Here is a 20,603-nt window from a genome sequence, read left to right on the forward strand (position 1 = left end):
GACAGTGCCTGCAGGGGTTGAAAATAGTCCAAAACTTGCAACTGACAGATCTGCAAAACCTGAAGAAGAAACTGCTGTTGCGACAGCATCTTCTACAGACTCAAGCTCAGTGGAACAAACTCTAGAGGCAACAGCTTCTTCACTTGCAATGCGAACAAAAAAGATTCCATTTTCAACTGCATCTTCACTGTTCAGCACTGAGATTCCTTTGATGACTTCCATTTCAGATGTTACTGATCAAGTGGCCTCAACAGCATCACCCAAAATGGTGACAGCAGAGAGTAAATGGACTACCACTTCCACCTCTGCCACTGACAAATCAACTGCAGTGTCACTTGAGACCGACACTTCAACAGATAAAAAGGCTTCAAATTATGAAACAACATCATCAGAGAGTGAGAAGATCCCTGTATCAACGGAAAGAAGTATTGGCATTTTAACAGATGAAGAAGGTTCAGGTGACAATACAACAACTATCATCAATTCAGACTCTGTCACTCCAGCTGTTTCAACCCTGTCCAGTATTGGTGAGTTGGGTATCATCACCAGCACTTTATCACCTGAGATGACAAATACCCAAACAGATAAGCCAGAATCATCTACATATGAACAAACCTCAGGACCGATTACAGGATCAACAACTGTGCCCAGAGTGTCTTCTTCAGTTGCTGAAGCCAGCAGGACAGTTGAACCAGCTGTTGACTGGGTTTCAAGTGGTGCAAAGATTGAACCATCTCCTGATACAAATTCTACAGAGAATATATATGACGATATAGATTCGACCCCAGATTATGACGCATCAAACCTAGTTGAAGCAGTTCCAGGAAAAGTTCTCATTACTACACCACCTGTTTCTCAAACATCTGAGAGTCGGCCTGTTGACTCACTGAGCAGTACTGAAAGTAGCTCAGAAGAAAATGCAACCAAATCACCTGTAGTAGCAGCAGCAGCTGTCACCTTCTTGCCTTCTACCTCAGCTCCTGTTAGTGTAGTATCCTTGTCTAGTTCTGAGAGTGGTTCAGAAAACACCGACAGCTCAGAAGAAAGCTTGGTCACAGTAAGCACTGTTGGTGGTGAAGTTGAGAACATCACCTCTGAGCTTCTGTCTGCCTCAACTAAGTCCCCCTCCATCATTAGCACTGGGGCTGAAAGTGGATCCGTCAGTTCTGAGAGTGTGTCTGGTGAGATGACGACTACTAAGAAACCAAAGATCAACAGTATGGAGGAACAGTCTCTGCCCCCAGATGAAATCCAGACTGTATTCAAGGTTGATGCTACCCAAGCTTCAAAGATGTCAATTAGTGTTGATAGAACATCTGAGAAAGAAGATGTTGTGGGCAAAATTGAAGGAGTTGTCACTCCTCACACTGAAATTCCCACAAAGACCCATACAGAGTTCACAACAATGACACCAGCTCAAACACAAAGCTGGCCAATTTTAGTTGCATCCAAAGCTACCACTCCGTCATCTTTTTCTGAAGAGGATGACAAACTGGACAGTGACAAACCACAGATTGGAGGAGAACCACCAATAAGAGGGGAGGAAACAACTATGATAACTGACACGGAACTCGATTTGGGGCACACCGTCGTTGGCGAGACTGTTGAAATTCCAGGTATGCTTTTTCAAATTGTTTCAATGGAATACAACAAAATATGTAAAGTCAGAAAAAAAATTCCTTTAAACACAACTTTTATCTTGCTTTTTTATGTCTTAACAGGAGTTCACTCGTGTACAGAAAATATTTGTCTCAATGGAGGATCTTGCTTCAAGAGTGGCAGCATCTTTACATGTAGATGTGCTCCAGGTTACAGTGGTAATCAGTGTGAAACAGGTAGGATACTATGAATAATTCCTCTCATGATATCTTACTGCCTTAACTTTCACAGAGGATGCAACAAATTAATCTTAAAAGTGGTTTTAATGTCATGGCGACTATGAGTTTTTTTGCCTTTTGTTAGTCATTATGTCTGTTTCTTATGTAGATTTTGACGAGTGCCAGTCAAATCCTTGCCGCAATGGAGGCACATGTGTTGATATGCTGGCTTCCTTTACATGTGTGTGCCTCCCAAGCTACTCTGGGCTGTATTGTGAGGAAGGTAAGTTTGTGGTTAATTTGATGTATTCTCTCCTTAGTTTTTTCTGAGTGTTCTGTTTCAGATTAACAAAAGCTTTTCATTGGTGTTTCAAATGGTTCCAACCATCCATCTAAACTGCCTAGATTAAATTGTAACATTTGTAATCTCATAAGCAGATCTTGCATTTGGTAATGTGTTTAGACAATTAACTGAATCATTCACCTGAGTCTCTGGGAAATACACCAGAAAAAATAGAGTATGAGTCATTAAAATTTTTGCCATACCACAGAAATACAATTAGAGAGAATTGCCTTAGGTTGCTCCAGGGCGTTATCTGTCATATAAAGCATATTTATGTCATCAACTCAATTTACAGTCTGTTTTTAGCATTGCCTTAAGGTCTGTGAAGTCTGATAATACTTCGACCACCCTCAAGCTTGAGTTTCCACAGACACAGAGACAGTTGACTCATTTTCAAGATAACCTATTTCAGACATTGATTTCTCTGCGCCAGGTCAGATGAGGTGTACACTACAATGCAGGTGTGCTAGACATCAAGTCACTTGATATTTCTATCTAGGACAGTACGATTAGACTAGACATGACGTTCCTGGGTACACCCTGGGTAACCACGTTTATCCACACAAGACTGAGTCTTATGTAATATAGTTGCTTCATTAATGCTTAATTTATTCTGAAGTTCCCATATCACATACTTTTACTGTAGTGTGCCTATTTTCATCCCAAGTGTGTTGAACCACGCATCATCTGTCTTGGCTGATCTCTCTTGACCAGAGTCTACACTATTATTTGTTTTTGGGATCACTCGTCAGTGAATCACACCCATTCACTGTACTCAGACAGAGCTGCTATCTTAGAAAGTTTTGGCAAGAGAAAGAGAGAAAAAGTAGCTTGAAGAGGAACAACCCTGTCTGTTAACGTTTGGAAGTTGAGGAGGGGAGAGAGGCACAGACAGTAAACTGAGTTGCTGCAGCATATGTTGGGACACATATCATCGGTAGGTTCAAGATGAGGATGGTATTAAGGTGTGATGGAGAAAATATCTCCAATCTTTGGTGAAATAATATGAAAATCTGTATCCATTTTAACTCCTCGCCTTATTCCAAATCCATTTTAAATCTCATCACCTGGAGTTTCTGGGTTTGACATAAATGTGACCTGTTTGCGACTGCATAGCCCATGCTTCATTATTTTACCTGACTATAATTTGGAATCTTAATTCACAGCTTTTTGTTTTCCATTCATGAATACTTTTGAAGTAGAAACATTACCACTGTTATCACACCTTTTGGTAGTAATTGGCAGCTAATTGTCATTTTGCCTCCACGTCCTTATAGTGCCGCTGTTAGGGGTTGTAATAACTAATCATTCATGCTGTTCCTCTTCCATCTTGATTAGAAACAGTGGTCAGAGATAACAGCAGACCTAAAGGGTCAGTATACGCAGTTGTTAAGAGTACTGTGTATGCAGTAGAATAGATTATGTCATGAATAAGGTAGTGAGTTAAATAGATTCATGGATGGAAGTAAAAGTTTGTTGTTAATGTTAATGTATTTAATGTCTGGCGATATGTTGCAAAACTGTTTATCCTGAAACCCTCATTCACTCTTTCTTTCTCTCCCACCAGATACAGAAACATGTGACTATGGCTGGCATAAGTTCCAGGGCCACTGCTACAAGTACTTCCCCCACAGAAGAAACTGGGACACAGCCGAGAGAGAGTGTCGCATGCAGGGTGCTCATCTCAGCAGCATCCTCTCCCACGAGGAGCAACAGTTTGTCAACCGTAAGTTAAAGGTCACAGTTGCAGTCAATCGTGAAGTACAGAAACATGTTCAAAGTCCTACTTTATGAAACCTACATGATACTGTAAGATTGAAGCAGTACAAGATCTCCTTCAAACCCACATCTACCACACTAATGAAGCTGTACAGTAAATGCAAGAAAATGATTCAAGCATAATAAAAGCCATCGCTATCTATGCCTTCCCTTTTGCACTTACTGTAACCAAAGAGTCCTAAAAAGGAGATATGGCAATAGAGAAACGTAATCTGCTGTGTTTCACTCTACCCTGTATGGCAGGTCTTGGACAGGACTACCAGTGGATTGGCCTGAATGATAAGATGTTTGACAGTGACTTCCGCTGGACTGACAGCAGCCCTGTGGTAAGATCAGTTGCTTTCTCACATATTTTTGTCTCAACAAACGTGGCTCAGAGACGATATCAATATTTGGAAAAGATGTCGATGACACATACAGTCATCTAGGGAGAGTCATTCTTTTTAGGGGCTGTGGTGACTTTCTCATGACGTACTCTCCTCTGCCTCATACTGCTACACCCTGGTGGGTGACTGCTCTGGTAATAAATTTGATGTAGCACATACTGTAAGGCACCACCTTTTAGTCAGTGTGAGTGCAGTGAAAGAAAACCAACAGCTGCAACAATGCAAGAAGTTGACAAACCAATGTAAAAGAGTAGGCAAGGGAGGGAAATGCACGTTGTTCTTAAATGCAATGTTTATAAAATAGCACACAAGTGGTAGCGTGTTTGGTGTAGTGATTTTAGATGCGTAAGATCCTGCTCACTAGACAGGAAAGTTGCTAATTACTGTGTGCATCCGTGTCGTACAGATAGATCATTCACTCACTTCAAAGATAATCCTCCAGGACCAGAGATAAAGGCCAGAGGGTAAAAAGATAAGCACAGGCTGCCTATAGAGACCCTTGCTCAGCTGAGAGATTGAGGGGTGATGAGGGTGTTGGTGACACTGTGTAGAGGGGAGTTTGGCAGGCGTAGACAGGTATGGTCCCCCTTCAACCCCCACACGCAGCAGAAGGCCCGACCCTCAAACAGCCACCCGGGGCAAGGGCCACCAGGCAGGCAGACACACAGATGGACAGCACCTGTGCTCGGCTGCAGAAAGAGAGAAACACTGGAGAGCAGCAGCCCAGGGGGTCTGGGTGGGTGGTCACCTCCAGCAGATTTAAGTATAGTATATAAGACTACATATGAATAACTGTGATATATTTATATTTGGAAACATTTCAAGAAAATGTATCAGGGCACTGAAACACCCAAGTTGGTGTTTCTTTGGTTGTCTGTATGTGGGGGTGATCAAAGTTTGTTTGATTATTTTAAGAAGGATGCAGGCCTGCTGTTCAGTTGATGGGTCACCCATTTGTTAACTTGAAGTGAGCTGAGCAGGAAGTCAATGTGTGTTTTTTAACCATAATGACAGAGTAGCAGAGCCTCAGGGCATGATTGGTGGAGTTGGGAGGGGGGGGGGGTCACAGCTTTGAAGAGGCTGTTTGAACCTAAAATGTGCTGAAAGACTGCAGGTAGCATCAACTCCCGGTTCGATGCCCCACAGCTCTACAGCTGTGTGTATACTGTATTAATGTGTAGATGAACATCTGTGTTTGTATGGATTTTTGTGCCTGCAGAATTACACTTGTAATGCGAGGCATGCAGCCTGTGTGATGTAATAAGTAAGATAACACTATAAGTTTCCATTATGATGAAGACCTCTAGGCAAGTACCTGTAGGCTCTACTGGATTCAGATCATATCTTGGATAGGAAGTGACATGTTAGTGTGTTGTTGCCCCTTAATAATCTTTTGTCTTTTAGAAACCTGTTAAAAAATACTACTATGGCTGCTCATTCTGTGGCTAAATATAGTTTACATGCCTATTTGTAAATGTGTTGGTTTCTGTGCCTTGTGTTAGTTAAATAGACCCTGCAAGTGTCCCACAGAGCTGAACTATGATGCAGTCACTAGGTTGCTCAGTTTAAGTTGTCTCCCAGAAACATACAGTTGCTCTCTCTTGTGGCCACTGATTAAAATCACAGTGATGGGAAACTGTGCTTAAACAGCACAGGATCTCTATTTTTGGGATCACTTCTATGGAAGGAGATAGATGGTAGAAGCAAAACATGTGCTAATTTGGTAACCTTTACCCCACTAGTGTCTTTAGTACAATGTCATGCATTTTATCAAGCAGACTAAATATACATTATAGATAACTGCTGCTCCTAAAATAGGTTATAATAATTAATAGAATACAAAAATCATAGCATCTATATCTGTATTAGGGTTATAATTAGTATTGTTTTGGTTCTCTAAAGGACACAAAGCCATCATAATGTCTTACTCTTTATGCTCTCCTCTTATTTTTCAGCAATATGAAAACTGGAGGCCCAACCAGCCTGACAGCTTCTTCTCCTCTGGTGAGGATTGTGTCGTGATGATATGGCATGAGGATGGCCAGTGGAATGATGTTCCTTGCAACTACCACCTAACTTCCACTTGCAAAAAGGGCACAGGTAAGACACATACTTTCTTACTTTGAATACATGTGTTTAAGAAGGAGAAAATGCAAGTCTTCTGTCTACTGTCAAATTCCTCACTTTAATGTTATCGTCATCTCTGCTTCCCAGTGGCCTGTAACCAACCCCCTCTGGTGGAGAATGCACGTACCTTTGGTAAGAAGCGTGAGAGGTATGAGATCAACTCGCTGGTGAGATACCAGTGCCAGACAGGCTTTATTCAGAGGCACGTCCCAACTATTCGTTGTCGTGGAGATGGGCGATGGGATAGCCCTAAAATCTCCTGCATGATCCGTAAGTACAACAAGTATTGCTCTGGGTTTATGTCACTGTATAACATTTTAACAAACACTTAAATCGTTTTAGAGCTAATACATGATTTTTCTCTAACAGCATCGAGCTATCAGAGGACCTTTATTAGAAGACATCAACACAATAGTCTCTACAGCATCAACAACTTCAAGAGATGGCCAGACGAGGCCTTCCGCGTTCACCAGCAGCGCTACCGGGGAAGAAGAGACAAGACTGAAAATAAGCTGAAGAGACAGTAATTGCCATGTAACATGGCACAGCTTACCCTAGACTAGAACACATAGGTGATGCTTGTGTGGAAAGAGGAAAATAATTCCCCAAGAAAAAGCACAAGAGGAAACTCATCAAAGAAACCAAGAGAACAACCTGTAGTTTTCTTACATTTTGGATGAGGATGGAATGAAGTGCCTTTTAAAAAGATGTTGATTCATGACTTTTCTTATCAAGGGGCACAATGCCAATGTGGATAAAATACTTTCAGCTGGCTACTGGAAAAGCAAAAAGTACACTCATCATTCTTTTTTAAACTGCAAACGTTTTTACTTTGTCCTTAGCATATAATATAATACATCCATGACTGTCTAATACCTCTGTACACCGACTGTGCTATTTAAAATCACCATAAGTGTTCCTTAATCATAGAAAAAAGCTATTGTGAAAATATAGCGCTTACGTTATGTAAAGGAATCCATTATGTTGTTGTGCTGTTTTAAGCTGGACTTCATTTTAATGAGCATGTGCATATGCATATATATGAAGTCCTCAAATTTAACCATGTTTATTCTATGGCAAGACATCCAAGTTATCAGAACAAAAATGGAAGCACCGGTGGCAATGAATGATCATACAAAGGACTCATAGATATATCACATACTTACAGAACAGTAAACCTTTGTGAATAATCTTTCTCCAGTCTTGAAACCTAATTATTATGGTTTCTTATCTTTGTTTGAGGAAACTATACCAAATTTGATCAAATCACCACCTGTTATTAGCTCCAGCTGTCAATGGGTGTCATTGATGTCTTGTCAAGATACATTTTTATGGATAGATTTCTATACAGAGATTTTTTAAGCGTATTGATATTTCTTTTGTGTGATTTTTTGCAATTTCATATGAAAGTTTGCTCTCTAAGTACTTACCAACAAAGCCTTTATCCACTGATGGAAATCAATTTCCATTACTATTTTAAAGAGAGATGTGGCTCAATTAGCCATGAATTGTATTATGTGTGTTAAGTGCATAACTTACAATTAGTTGCTACAGCATGTTTACAATAACTGTAATGCTGTTCATAATTACACACCACAAGAGTCCTGCTATCATCTGTTGCTGTTGTGCTGTAGTCTGCGATGGTTTTCTAGGTAAAGCTTTTTATTCTGGAGACTTAACTTTTCTGTTATTGTGGTCAACTGAAATCAGCCTTTGAGAGAATGTATTTTGTGAAACCCTCAAAAAGACTTGAACATAACGGCTGTTTAGGCACAGATGCATATAATTTATTTTCAAGCTGCTCTTGTCTCCTTACTTGTTCTATACTTGCAGGTGAAATATGATGCTGCCATCTGTCCCTGGAGTGCTCCACATGTATTTGTATTTTATGTTCAACAGGAAACCAGCCACAATCACAGACTGTCTAAATGGAATGCATTGAAGATGAAAAGTTCCCTAACAATACAATGGATTTATTTGCCTTTTGACATCTTTAATGCCAGAAGTTGACCAAAGAATATGGAGGGCCCCAACGGCTGCAATAATGTTCTGTAACATTAACAAAATCTTTGTACATGTGGATGGTTATTTGTGTCTCCAGCATTTTTTTAATGGAAAAATGTGTTTGTTTTTTCTGCCTGTGAATGTGTGCGCTTTAGTGTGCATATAATATAATTTTATATTTATAACTTTTTATTTTACAATGTGAATGTCTGGGATGTTTGTGAATTTTTTTAAAGAGATCAAACTTGTTTTCTTTAAATCACCAAAGAAATAAAATAAATATAAGGATATTATAAAATTCAATTTGGACTTTTTAAGGAAATGTGTTGGGAACACTGTCTGTTGTTTGAGTGCTGTGCACATTCTCCACCTGTTTTTGTAGCTTTACTCCAGAAGTTATGGTTGGCTCTTATCCTTTCTGTTTTGTAGTGTGTTTTTGGAACAGTAACCTTTTAACAGTATCTGGATTCAGTATTGGAATAGAGAGATAAAGAGGTTGAATGAATGAAATTGGAGGGTCCTCTTACATAACTAGTTCTCAAAGTTTGTGATCAGAGGCATGACAGGTGCACGAGAGCGGTGGGAAATGCGACGCAGAACTAATGTTTTGACGTCTGAATCTTTTTTCACAGTGGAATAGTTAACAGATTGTGTTTTCACAATAGCAATGGTGTTCATTCAGAGTGTCAGTAGCGATGAAACAAAAGAAAAACAAGATAATGTGCTTAAGTGACAGTAGTCAACCAAACAACAAGTCAAGAAGAACATATGACGAAGCCTGTCTTACTCTTGGGTTCACAGTGAATGCGTTGGGAAATGAGGAGAGACCAGGAATTATTTTATGTCTGAAAACTCTGGCAGTTGATATTATGAGACATAACAAATTAAAAAGACTCTTAGAAACATTACACCTCAGTCACGCTGTGGCAGTGCCTCATTCTTTGGTACTGTCATTACCCTTTTCCCAATTTATTTGAGCTGAATGTCTCCATTCCCCTGAGTTAATTGGAGGGTTATTCAGATCGCTTGTTGCACAGGGTGTGATGATTGGTTCCTATTTAAATATTGAGAGCAGCTTGGTGCATTTCCCCTCATGGCCAATCAGGATTTGACAACGCCCTTTCTTCAGTGTTTAAGAGAAGTCGGGAACTGTGCACCTAGGGCATTTTGATCCTTCCTTGACTTATTGCAGACCTTTTGTTTGCATATTCTGCCTGAAAAGCTGGTCTTTTGAGATTCCTTTGCTGTCTTTGGATTTAGCTTGTTTCTCTGCATTTTTAAACCTAGTTGGAGTGACTATCAAAAAACTATTTTCCTCTAGGTTACCTGCATCGAGGTAGACACGACTGCTGTTTGTGCAAGAGTTTGTGCTTGCCTAATGACTGCAGGCATTATTTTTTGTATTGGTTTATTTTCATTGAAGCCCTTGCTATACACATTTTCTTATCAAAGAGGAATTTGTTTATGATTGAAGAGGCATTTTAATATTATTTTTTTTTTTCACTAGGACATTCTTCTTCCCCAAAAAGTTGGACTTGAACAAGTTTGAGAACCACAGTATCTGACTGAGGTCATTTTTTTTATAGAGCAAGTAGTGCGGTGGTTTTACCAGCAGGTTGTGCTATCAGACTAAGCCATAAACCGAGTTTTATGGCTTAGTTTTTGCTGAGTTTTTGTCAGCACAATACCATAGAAAAGGGTAGATATCTAATTTTCTTCCATAAAGCACCAACACAACTCATCGAAACATAATTTAAGGGATTTTCTCTGAATTCTGTGAATCACAATCATGCTCTGTAGAACATCATCATACCAATGTCAAAGTATTGCAGTGTCTTGCATATACATCAAACACTAATGATAAACCCAGCAGCCATGCTCTACATGCTTCTTGATGGACAGATGAGACATTCAGGAGTGAATGTGAATTATAGTAAAACATTATGTGTAAGAACTGGATTAAGGAAAAGTGAGCACTTATACTGAAATGGCTGATGATGCAGAACTGTGGACTTGCAAAAGTATGTCAAACTACATTTTTGTTGTCAAAAGCATGACTGTAGTTGGCTCGTCTTGAATGTCAAATACTTGTTATGCCTACATGAAGATGCATAAAGGAAGCAGATGAATTCCCTTGGTATAAATACAAGCTTTTGGAGTACATTACAATGCACCACTATTTCCAGAGTGCCTCTTAACATAGCAGTGACTTGAAGTTGTCATTGACACTGCCTAATAGCAAAAAGCATTGTTACTGGTAATAACATTGATTTAGTCAATATAATGTTTGTATAAGTTTGGGTTGCTGTGGTTTTCACTGTGACTGCCCACTCCGACATTAGAATAGTCGATTAGTGATTAAAGGCAGCTCCTAGGTGCCCCAGCAAGAGTAAAACATATATTATTGCCTCATGAATTGCAGATGTCTCATGGGTGATCAGCGGAAAAACCTGGCCCTCTCGTTCCAGTTCTCTCTGGGATTTAACAGGCTTTCTTGGTTTGTTTTGGTAAGGAAACCCACCGTGGCTCCCCCTGATTTTCCTGGGTTTGACAGGCGTTTCAGACTCCTTATAGATCTGTCCGATGCAGACTATCCATTACTCTGCTGTTTCCCTATTACTTAATCTGGATGACTGTGAGCATCAATTGTTTGGGATATAGCATTATCAGTTCTGTTCAACGTCAGCACAACATTTGATTGGTTGAAACCATACTAGCAACCAAATGAAATGTCCAGCATTACTCCTGCAAAATCAGTCAGCAATCAGGCGGTGGTTGTCCACAAGAGCCACAATTCACAATTGCTCTTGAATTTAACTGTCTGCTTCCAACATAAACAAACAATGCCACGAATGTGCAGAAACAAATGTTTTGTGCATTTACCTCAGTGTATAATAGTATAGTTTACTCCTCAGATTTGAATTGAGAATTAAACATAATTATTAGATTTTTTTAATATTTTAAAAAGTGTGAAAAATGCTGCACAATCTCTGTTTCTTCTGTTACAATCTGCCTCAGTGTCCACAGAACAAAAAGCTTGCTTCAATGGACCTTTTTATCACACACATTTACATTTCACTGCTGTATCATCTTAAATCTGACCCCATTCCCATGCATTCGCACAAGAACTGTGAAACTGTTCCCCTTTGTTTAACTTAGTTGTGTGTTGGCATAAAATAATGCCAAAGAATAAATAAATGCGAGGAGAGTCTAATCTTAAATCCTCGCCACAACATGGGTTCATGCCAGATACATGGCCCCTAATTTGGCAGCTTTAACAATTAACTATTTAAATCTCTGCTTAAACCTCTGTATCTTCACATAATGCATGTTGATTGGGTTCATGTGGAAAACAAATGTTCATTGTCGAAAAAGGGATGGTTACACAAATTGATTTAAAAGTCGTATTCTTTATTTCAAACTGCTTTGTTGAAAAAGGTACATGCCGATAAGATAGAAAAATACCTTCACCTTTTTTGTGTGTATACATATGCGCAAGTGTGAGATATTTTTAAGTTTTGCTTTTACAAACAATGCATTACCATATGACCACATGTAACCTACAGTAAGTACCATATGTCAGTGCCCAGGGTCAGAAAAAGTAAAACTCAGTACCTAAAGGGTACTATTATCTGGCAAACCTTTAGATTACCAGCTCTGTATGTCCAGAACATGCTCTCTGTGGTCCGTTTGACACTTTTATGATTTTTTTTTTTTGTTGGTTTTGATTCTTTATTCTCAAACATTTATTCAGATCTAATCCCTAGAGCATGACTATCAATTAATCGTTCTTTAGGAGTGATCTTCAGTATTGCTCAGGCCTTTAAAACACTAGAGTCCGAGTGGAAATGTACCTTTTTAATAGCTCATAACCTCAGTGAGAATTTGTGAAACTGTCTTCTCAGTCAAGGTGGATTTCAGCATTTGTTAGTTGTAATTGTAGCTACTATGGGGAATTGCTACAACTCTTAGACAATCAGGGAATGTTTTGTTAAAGGTTGTGTTAAGGGTAAAAGGGGAAGATGTATATGTATTCTGCATTGTCTGGCTGAAATCTTGTTGTCTTATATTTTCTAAAAGCTACACTTCACAAAAAAATCTGACAGAATCTGTTTTTGTCTTTAAAAAATTATAAACATGTAAAAAAAACCATTTTGTTAAAACAAACGTACCACATACTTTACTAAAACTGTATATGAAAGTGTAATTGGGGGTTGATCTAACAGGAGCTATCAATGCAGAATAGGTCACAGCCCATCAAGACAATTACATTCATTTTCTTGTTAAACAATAATTTTGATCACAACTCCTCAGGTTAAAAAACGTGGGAAAAAGAACTTTAACTCTGATTAGAGAGGGATCCCGTTGAATACATAATATAACATGTACGTATATAGCCATAGCTCAACAGTGGTAGTTATGTTCATGACTCTTATCAATCTATGGTCTTTCATTGACGGGATACTTGGTAAATGGATACTTGGTTTCACAACCATCAAGTTCTTGTGTCTATCACATCACTCATACATTAGCACTATTGCCTTTTTATCAGTCTGTCTACAATTAAAAGTTAGAAAAAAAGAAAATTTACTGGCTACAAAATATTTTTTCATTCATTGCATATGGAAGTAAGATGTACAGTATTTGTTTCTTTAGCAGTTAAGAGTGCTATCACAGTTTCAGAAAGTTATTGAGCTCATGCTAGTTTAGATCCAAAGCTTGTCTGCTTTATTGTTTATTTTATTGGTTGTGGTTGTTGCTTCTCTTTGGTGGTTATGGCTTCCCTACTCTTACCTACCGCCTCACTACTCATCTTTGTAGCAGTAGACGCCGTAAGACTTTTGCATCATGTCTGGGAATCCAATAAAGCGCACTGCAGCATCTGTGGGGCTGCAGTTTTTGCGGGGCCTGGAGATGGGGTAGCGGACACTACCGTCAGCCAACCAGCCAGCATCGCAGCGATCGTAGCCCTCGAGCTTCCAGGCGGAGTACATGTGGCCCACCTTGGCAATCTCTGCCCCATCATCTAGGCATGCCTGCACAGCCTCATCAAAGGTCAGCCTGTCGGGCTGGACCAGCCAATAGAAACGTCCTGACAGCAGCGAGATCAAAATAGATGGTCAGGAAAAAGAATATATTTCCTACTCCTTTTTACAGGTTGGTCTACCAAAACCATAAATTGCAATGTGTTTTCTTTTGCAAGAATAATAAATGAAAATAATAGTGAATGGTGAAAATGGATATACAAATAAAAGTAACCCACCTTTAAGTGCAGAAGCAAAGCAGAAAACATCAAAGCGGGCCTTCTGTTTGTCACGACTTCCATAGCTTATGAGGCCAGGCCCTTTGTTGCCACCACAAGGCCCTCTGGCTCTGGTGACGGGATAATACACTGTGCCATCACTCAGCCAGCCAGCATTGCACCAGTCCAGGCCGCCCTTCCAGGCCTGATGAAGTTGATCTAAGGTGGCGACGGTAGCATTCTGTTCCAGACAAGCCTGTGTAGCATTGTCGAAGTTCAGGTTGTAGCGGCCCTCACTGGTGGAGTATGGGAACACAACACCTGAGCGAGGTAGAAGAGATGAAATTAATATGACAATATGTCAACAATCAGTCTGCGCTTAGTTTTATGATAGTGAATGTCAGCTGAGGCAATGTCCCCAAAGGCCAGACACTGCTAACTCATTACTTTTGTGCTTGTTTACCTCTCTGCAAGGAAGAAACAATAATGTTTTTCAAACTGATCTTTTGCACTGAACTTCAAAGCAGACTACTACATTAAATATGAACTGAATTTCATGATTATCAAAAGATTTGGCAAATTCTAGCAGCTGTATCAAAGTAACACATTGTTAATATTTCTGTGATTCTTCCCACGTGAAAAAGGTGGGTGGGAGCCTCCCTTTTCTGCAGAGGAGTTTTAACCCGCTGCAGTGATTTAGTGTGTCACCATGCAAGGTTCCAGGGATCTATATGTTTGAATATATTAGTAACCCAAACATGCATGAAAAGCAGTTTGAAGACTCTTTGTATGGCATATTTTCAAAGGAAGTTGATTTAGTGATTTATAAAATTTGAAAAGTCAGTCAATGTATGAGGATACGGACTGGGGAAAAAAAGCTAAATGTGTTTCTGTTTACTGATGTTGAACAGTATTCAAATGTGATCATGGCTGAATCATTACAGCGGTTTGGATGAATCAGAACAAGCTGTCTGATCTTTTCTTTTTCCACAAGAAAAGAAAATGTGGATGTTTTCAATAACTAAAAAAAAACAATGTTGAGAAAGATGATTCATCTTGAACTATATGTATTTTTAACAATAAAAGGACACATGCAAAATGACTGGTGATAGAGCTCCTAATGTTATCACAGCTGGTATACTAACTTTTTTTTTTAAGGTCCAACCCTAGGCTAAGTTTCTAAATGGATATAAAAAAATGGATTTACCATCATTGAGACCACCTTGCACATCCAAGGTAATCTCTTCCATGAAGTCGAACATGCCGTTGATGATCTCACAGCGGTATTTTCCAGAGTCATCTGTGGCGACATCTGTGATTGTTATGGAGGCATCTTCATTGTCGGCCTCCGTCAAAAATACACGGTCTGCGAAGCTTCCGAAGGTCTTCTTGTGGAATCCCATTGAAAGTAGCACATCCTCATTCAGTGCTTCATCTTCTGCCACTTTGGTCCATTTGACTCGGATGCCAACGCTACCAAATTCCAAGACATCTTTGGCAAGGAGCCGGCAGGGCAGGGTGACGTTGGCACCTAGCTCAGCCAAAACCATAACTGGAAAAAAAGAAAAAAGTATAGAACCTTATTAGGGTTTGGTGATTAAGCTTATATGATACTTGCATTTACACTGGAAAATTTTACGTAATGTTTATTTAAGTTAGAGCTATATTTTCCAAAGATTGCATCTAGGAATGTTTGCCTTGACTTGCTTGGCATGAAAGTGATACAGTCAGTATGAGAAAACACGAAAAAAGGGGAAAATTTCCCTTTTCACAGCATTTTTTGGCACGTGTGTACTGTATGTATTATACAACACGACATACACACAAACGCTTTCTCACACAAAACTATCAAAGAGTTTGGGTGTATCCTGTTTGGTTTATTAGATACAGTGTTGGACACCAGCCAATCTTCGGCCCCTGGAGCCAGTCGTCCTCTCCAGTCTCCCTACTGCTCTTGTTAGTCCTAACATTTAGCATTCAGAATTAACCCTCACAATGTAATCTTAATCTGTAGCAATCTTTCATCTGCTCCATCTGTATATGTTTATAGTACGTCAGCTACCATGTGAATAACAAGAAAGGTCAGCAGATAACATAGTTAAAGATACACAGAATCTAGCTGCCATCATTATTTTTTCTTACGAGTATTTCCTCTCTGCACTTCTGTCCAAACTAGGCCACCCTTTAACTCACAATGGTGGATCATTTGTGTCTCACCATGGGTTCCCACAATCTCCCTGACCTCCATGTTCAGACCTCACAGTGCTTGCTTAGTTAAGAGGACCCCAACCAGCAAGGGGCCGCCTGTGCCAGGCAATAATAAGCACCAGATGGATGGATGTACACAACCCCTGCTCTGACTCCCACCACCACCGGTAAAACCTTGAACAATCAGCCTTGTAAGTGGAGTCAAACTCTGCAACGCATGGGACTTGTAAGATAATATGGTAATCACATCACAGAGTAAATCAGTTGGCGTTTTGGCTTTAAGTATTCTGCAGGCATAACTATTAATCTAACTACTCTGTTTTTGACAGAGTCCTGGTTCAGTGCTGAATGTAAAAAAAACAAAAAACTTCCATGCTCTGTTTCTGATTTATTTTCTTCCCACTTACTCAATATGAATGAACTGTGTCTAAACCAGTCTGTCTCTCCTTTCTTAGTGAGGATGCCAGCATTTGTGTTGAGCCGCCCCATTTTGAGCAGCAACACTAGAGCCCTGACTGGAATACTGTGTCACTGGCTCCTCGATAGGGGAAAACGTTTCCCACATGGGCAATACAGGAAACAATAGAAGCCACTGGCTTGCTGCGGTCTGCATTGATCAACCCACTGATATGACTTCTAATCCACCCCATGCCTAAACTACCCCAATCCTCCATTCTATTCACACAGTAGACGCGTGTCTGGACTTTGTTCAGTGATGCTCAGATCATTAGTATTGAGCTCCTCTGCAGAAGGATTTAATTAGCAGAAGCACCGGTGACAGACCTAATCTACCCTTCAGTCAAACTTCGTGCCACTCTCCCTTCCATTTTTTTTCCTTCATTTTATTAATTAAGATGCAAACCTTTTCATGTGCCAGAAACTTATTCTATTAGCCAATCACCAGTAACCTCACTCGCCTCTTGCTGGTTAACAAGATGCCAGGTGTTTTACGAGCTATGAAACACCCTATATGCTAATGCTAATACTTACTAATATCTTTGAAAGCAGAGTTTATAGCAGTTTGGACAAGAGTCTGTGTGCCAGTTCTGTCAGTAAGGAATGACTCACAGCATCACCATGCCTCATAAATTCACAGCATGGGTAGTTGCATAAAGTGCGATTTAAATTTGTGGGATGCAGAATGATTAAACTGATCATCAAAAGCCCTAGCCAAGGTGAAGTCCATGTTGACGTCAACACCAGCTCAGTAGGTGTGATGCCACCCAACTTTTATGCTTTAAATTTGTTTTAAATGTCTTCATATTACTTTGGAAATTAGAGTAGATAGAATAAAGGGTTTAATTTTACTGTCTTATGGAAACATAGTTCTGTACACTGACAAAAACCAACCACTGGATGTAGTTTGTAATCCTGGAATGTGAGATGGAAGGAGGGGATTGATTGAACATCCCAGTGTTCAACATTATGCTCAGAAGCTTGGTATGAATTATTAAATACATACTAACCTAATACAATAATAATAATAATAATAATAAAGAACTCTTACTGGAGCAACCTTGAGGGTTCCTGCAAGACAGTAGTAGCAGACGGAGAGACAGGCATGTTCAAAGTAACTCCATACTCTTTCCTGCTCCTGCAGTTACCAGCAGACATGTCCCACGGGAGAATGTGGCCCCGACCATGTGGGGTACACTACACTAATAAAGCAACAGCCTGTTGTGTTTACATAGACTTTCAGGAAAATAGGGAAGCCTTTCTGTTCTTTGTTGCACCTCACCCACATCCTATTTATATAAGTCTCTCTGAGGTCAAAGGTTGAGCCAAATTGTCACATTTAACATAAAATTGGATGACAAATAATTCAGTTACTGTTTCTATCTGAAATCTTTGTGGAGTGCAGCTGGGAATTATAAAACAGCAAAGAAGTAAATGAATACATGTGCATGACAATAAAAAAGCTCCGCAGCTGCAGCCAAGACCCACTGTCAGTTTATGACCGAGCAGTTCTCCGTCTCTCTCTCTCTCTCTCTCTCTCGCTCTCGCTCTCGCTCTCTATCTCTCTCTGTGGCTGTCTGTCTGTTAAAGGTTGTAATAGCAAGCGATTGGAACCATCTGCTTTGTCGTAACAACGAACTGTGAATTACCAACAGTGGTCCAACTCTACTCAGTGACTTATATATTCAGAATCTACACCAGTGTAATTATGCTGTTAAAACCCTTAGCATAATTTGCACATTACATTACAGAATGAACAAAATGTTTAATGGGTTCAAATCCCTCCTCTATGAAGGGATGGACATCATCAGTGAGCAGTCACTGCATGTTTATTTCAGTGTGCCACACCCTCTGACAGAGCAGCTAGATATGAGATGCTATACCGTACCCCACACTTTGTCCTCCTCTGCTGCTGGCCTGCTGGTGTCAGTATGGAGGAATAATTAACAAGCACAGCTGGGACAAACACAGAAGGCCAACTCCTACACACTAATTCCAATAAAGTCTTTGCTGCTCTCTGTCATGCACGCGCAAATACAGTGTGTGGGTGTGAATTGCTCACATGGGTAAACACACATCCTCAGCACACATGTACAGTAGACTGTCATCAGAGTCATTTGTGAATTAACACAAATGCAAAAGCACAAAACATGGCTCCAACATCTCATCTCCTAGCCTAAACACATTTTAAACTCGGCCCCCAGCCCCAGCCCCATTTTCCACCCAAGCTCTTTTTCCCACCCAGCCCTAGCAACGGGGCCAAGCCTCAGTAACCAACAACTACAGTGAGCATTAGACTTAACAGACTATTACCTCACAGGGAAAGACAGAGTCATTTGGCTGCTGTTCAGCATGGGGCTCTATACGTTTAGCTGCGGGTCATTAATCTTAACTTTTCTTCTGTCACGCTGCCTGTTACCGTGGCGGATTTCCAAAAGCTCCCAGTGCCAGAGTGAGTCAGTAGGTATAAGGACGGGCAACGCCCAGTGAACAGACAGAATACATTGCTCATGTGGCCAATAAAGGATACACTGTATGGTTCGATGATTAAGCTGGCCTGAGCCTAGCCAATGCTTTTACGTAATGCAGACAGTGAGGTCATGTATAAACATGTACATGTAGTGTACAGACACACACCTGTGACATCACTGGCTAGTGGGAGCAATTCCAATGTTTGACTTAAACAACATCATCTCCGGCTAGAGTGAAACTATTCTCCCCAGAGACAAACCATTTCCTCTCGTCTTGGAAGAGACAGAGCTGACCCACCCATAATTTGACATCTACTGAGTCAGCTAGCAGGGCTTCTGAAAGCGCATTAAATATCACTCATATAACATGAGAGCCTTCTGCTGTAGCTTTTTTTTTTTTTTTTCAGCAGTAGATCTATTCTGGTATTTCATAGCTTGCGGTTGCAGCAATTCAGTGTGTCATCCTGTTGGCAGGTGTGAATGTGAATTATAACAGCATCATGATGGAGTGCAGGGCTCTCTGATAAAATGCCTTTCTATAGGTTTTCATTTTCTGTCTGCCACAGGAAGAAGAAGACAAACAACTGATAAAATGGCAGAAAAATTACAAAAGGTGTAAACTCCACCGTGGGAAATTCCTGACTATTTTTGCACTCTATTAAGAATTACATCCATAAAGGGACAAGCACTACAAGCCCAGTTTCAGCCACTGAGGCACCTATGACCCAATTTAAGAGTACAACCAGTAGTATTAGTGGTGCGGTTTTCATTCAGTAGCGTGGGTGGTGAGCCTCTGTGAATGGTACGGTGATTTACAGTTTTCACCAGTCATTACATACTGTGGTGGTCTGTATGCAGGAAGCCAGTCAGTCAATGGTGAGTCACACTGTGTGTGTGTGCGTGTGTGTGTGTGTGTGTGTGTGTGTGTGTGTGTGTGTGTGTGTGTGTGTGTGTGTGTGTGTGTGTGTGTGTGTGTGTGTTACCCCAGAGACGCTTCTGTTACCTACTGCTACAAAGACCCCGTTGTTACACAAGCCTGAGCTGTGGTACCACTTTGCTCAGGTCCCTTACACTGCTCATCCTCCAGTTCTTCTCTTTCTTTATGCACAGTAACATTCTTGCACATAAACACACATGCATTCACAAAAAAAATGGTAACAGAAAAATACAATCACTTACACTCCTGAATATCAAACTTTTTGACATGAATTTTTATCTTACCTGTTGGTGATGGGGGAGAGCTCATCAACTGACTGTATGCACTGCCAGCCAGGGTCAGGGAGATTATTGCGATGCACAGCAGACTCGTCATTTTCTCTTTTTTCCACATAAATTGTAGTTACAAAATTTAAACTACAGAAGTTATCTAAGCTTCAAATATTTTAGTAGAATCAAAAGTTTAATTTGTATTCATCTAGCTGTTCTTCTTTCTGTTTGTCTTTGTGCAGCAGCCGCCTGTGGTGCTACTGGAAAGTTTGGGCTCCTCAGACGTCCAGACAAGTGCCTTTTATTGTAGCCTTACATGGTTAAGACCACTCCCCCTCCCCTCATTCCATCACCATGCACAGCTCTATACTGGCTCCCGTTAGCCACATTATTTTTGAAAAACTCCCTCCGCTCCCTTGGGAGGGTGAGGGATACTGCAAAACTCCAGACAATTAACCTGCAGATGATTATGTAATGTGTATTAGATAGATGAAGAACTAAAGTGATTCCTATGAGGAATGCAAATCAGTAAAGATGAAACAACTTATAGGTAAACCACTTGAA

The 20,603-nt window shown here is 40.2% G+C and overlaps 2 protein-coding genes across 2 annotated transcripts in view; one reads left to right on the forward strand and one right to left on the reverse strand.

The window, feature by feature from the left end:
• vcana (versican a) overlaps positions 1-8,729 on the forward strand; it is a 63,571-nt gene extending 54,842 nt beyond the window's left edge. Inside the window, exons 7-13 of the mRNA XM_068703595.1 lie at positions 1,722-1,835; positions 1,987-2,100; positions 3,728-3,886; positions 4,183-4,265; positions 6,281-6,425; positions 6,540-6,722; positions 6,822-8,729. Coding sequence (XP_068559696.1) covers positions 1,722-1,835; positions 1,987-2,100; positions 3,728-3,886; positions 4,183-4,265; positions 6,281-6,425; positions 6,540-6,722; positions 6,822-6,979 — 956 coding nt within the window. The 3' untranslated portion in view covers positions 6,980-8,729. The remainder of the gene's footprint in view (positions 1-1,721; positions 1,836-1,986; positions 2,101-3,727; positions 3,887-4,182; positions 4,266-6,280; positions 6,426-6,539; positions 6,723-6,821) is intronic.
• A 3,117-nt stretch (positions 8,730-11,846) lies between these two features.
• hapln1a (hyaluronan and proteoglycan link protein 1a) lies at positions 11,847-20,323 on the reverse strand. The gene is made up of 4 exons (XM_068703927.1): positions 20,055-20,323; positions 14,906-15,250; positions 13,720-14,019; positions 11,847-13,548 (listed from the first exon to the last, which is right to left on the reverse strand). The coding sequence occupies exons 1-4, from the start codon at positions 20,161-20,163 to the stop codon at positions 13,262-13,264; spliced, it is 1,041 nt and encodes a 346-aa protein (XP_068560028.1). The 5' UTR covers positions 20,164-20,323; the 3' UTR covers positions 11,847-13,261.
• Between the last annotated feature and the right edge of the window lie 280 nt (positions 20,324-20,603).

The sequence above is a fragment of the Cebidichthys violaceus genome, unplaced genomic scaffold (genome assembly GCF_023349555.1).
Source record: "Cebidichthys violaceus isolate CVI_PGR_0920_01 unplaced genomic scaffold, fCebVio1.0.p SCAF_9, whole genome shotgun sequence".
Lineage (NCBI taxonomy): Eukaryota > Metazoa > Chordata > Actinopteri > Perciformes > Stichaeidae > Cebidichthys > Cebidichthys violaceus.

Bases quoted from the DNA above. Each gene is read 5' to 3' on its own strand.
- hapln1a (XM_068703927.1), bottom strand. From the start codon at position 20,163: ATGTGGAAAAAAGAGAAAATGACGAGTCTGCTGTGCATCGCAATAATC. The intron at 15,251-20,054 runs GTAAGATAAAAA...CTTTTTTTCCAG, and splicing joins CTCTCCCCCATCACCAACAG to TTATGGTTTTGGCTGAGCTA. The intron at 14,020-14,905 runs GTAAATCCATTT...TACCTCGCTCAG, and splicing joins GCAAGGTGGTCTCAATGATG to GTGTTGTGTTCCCATACTCC.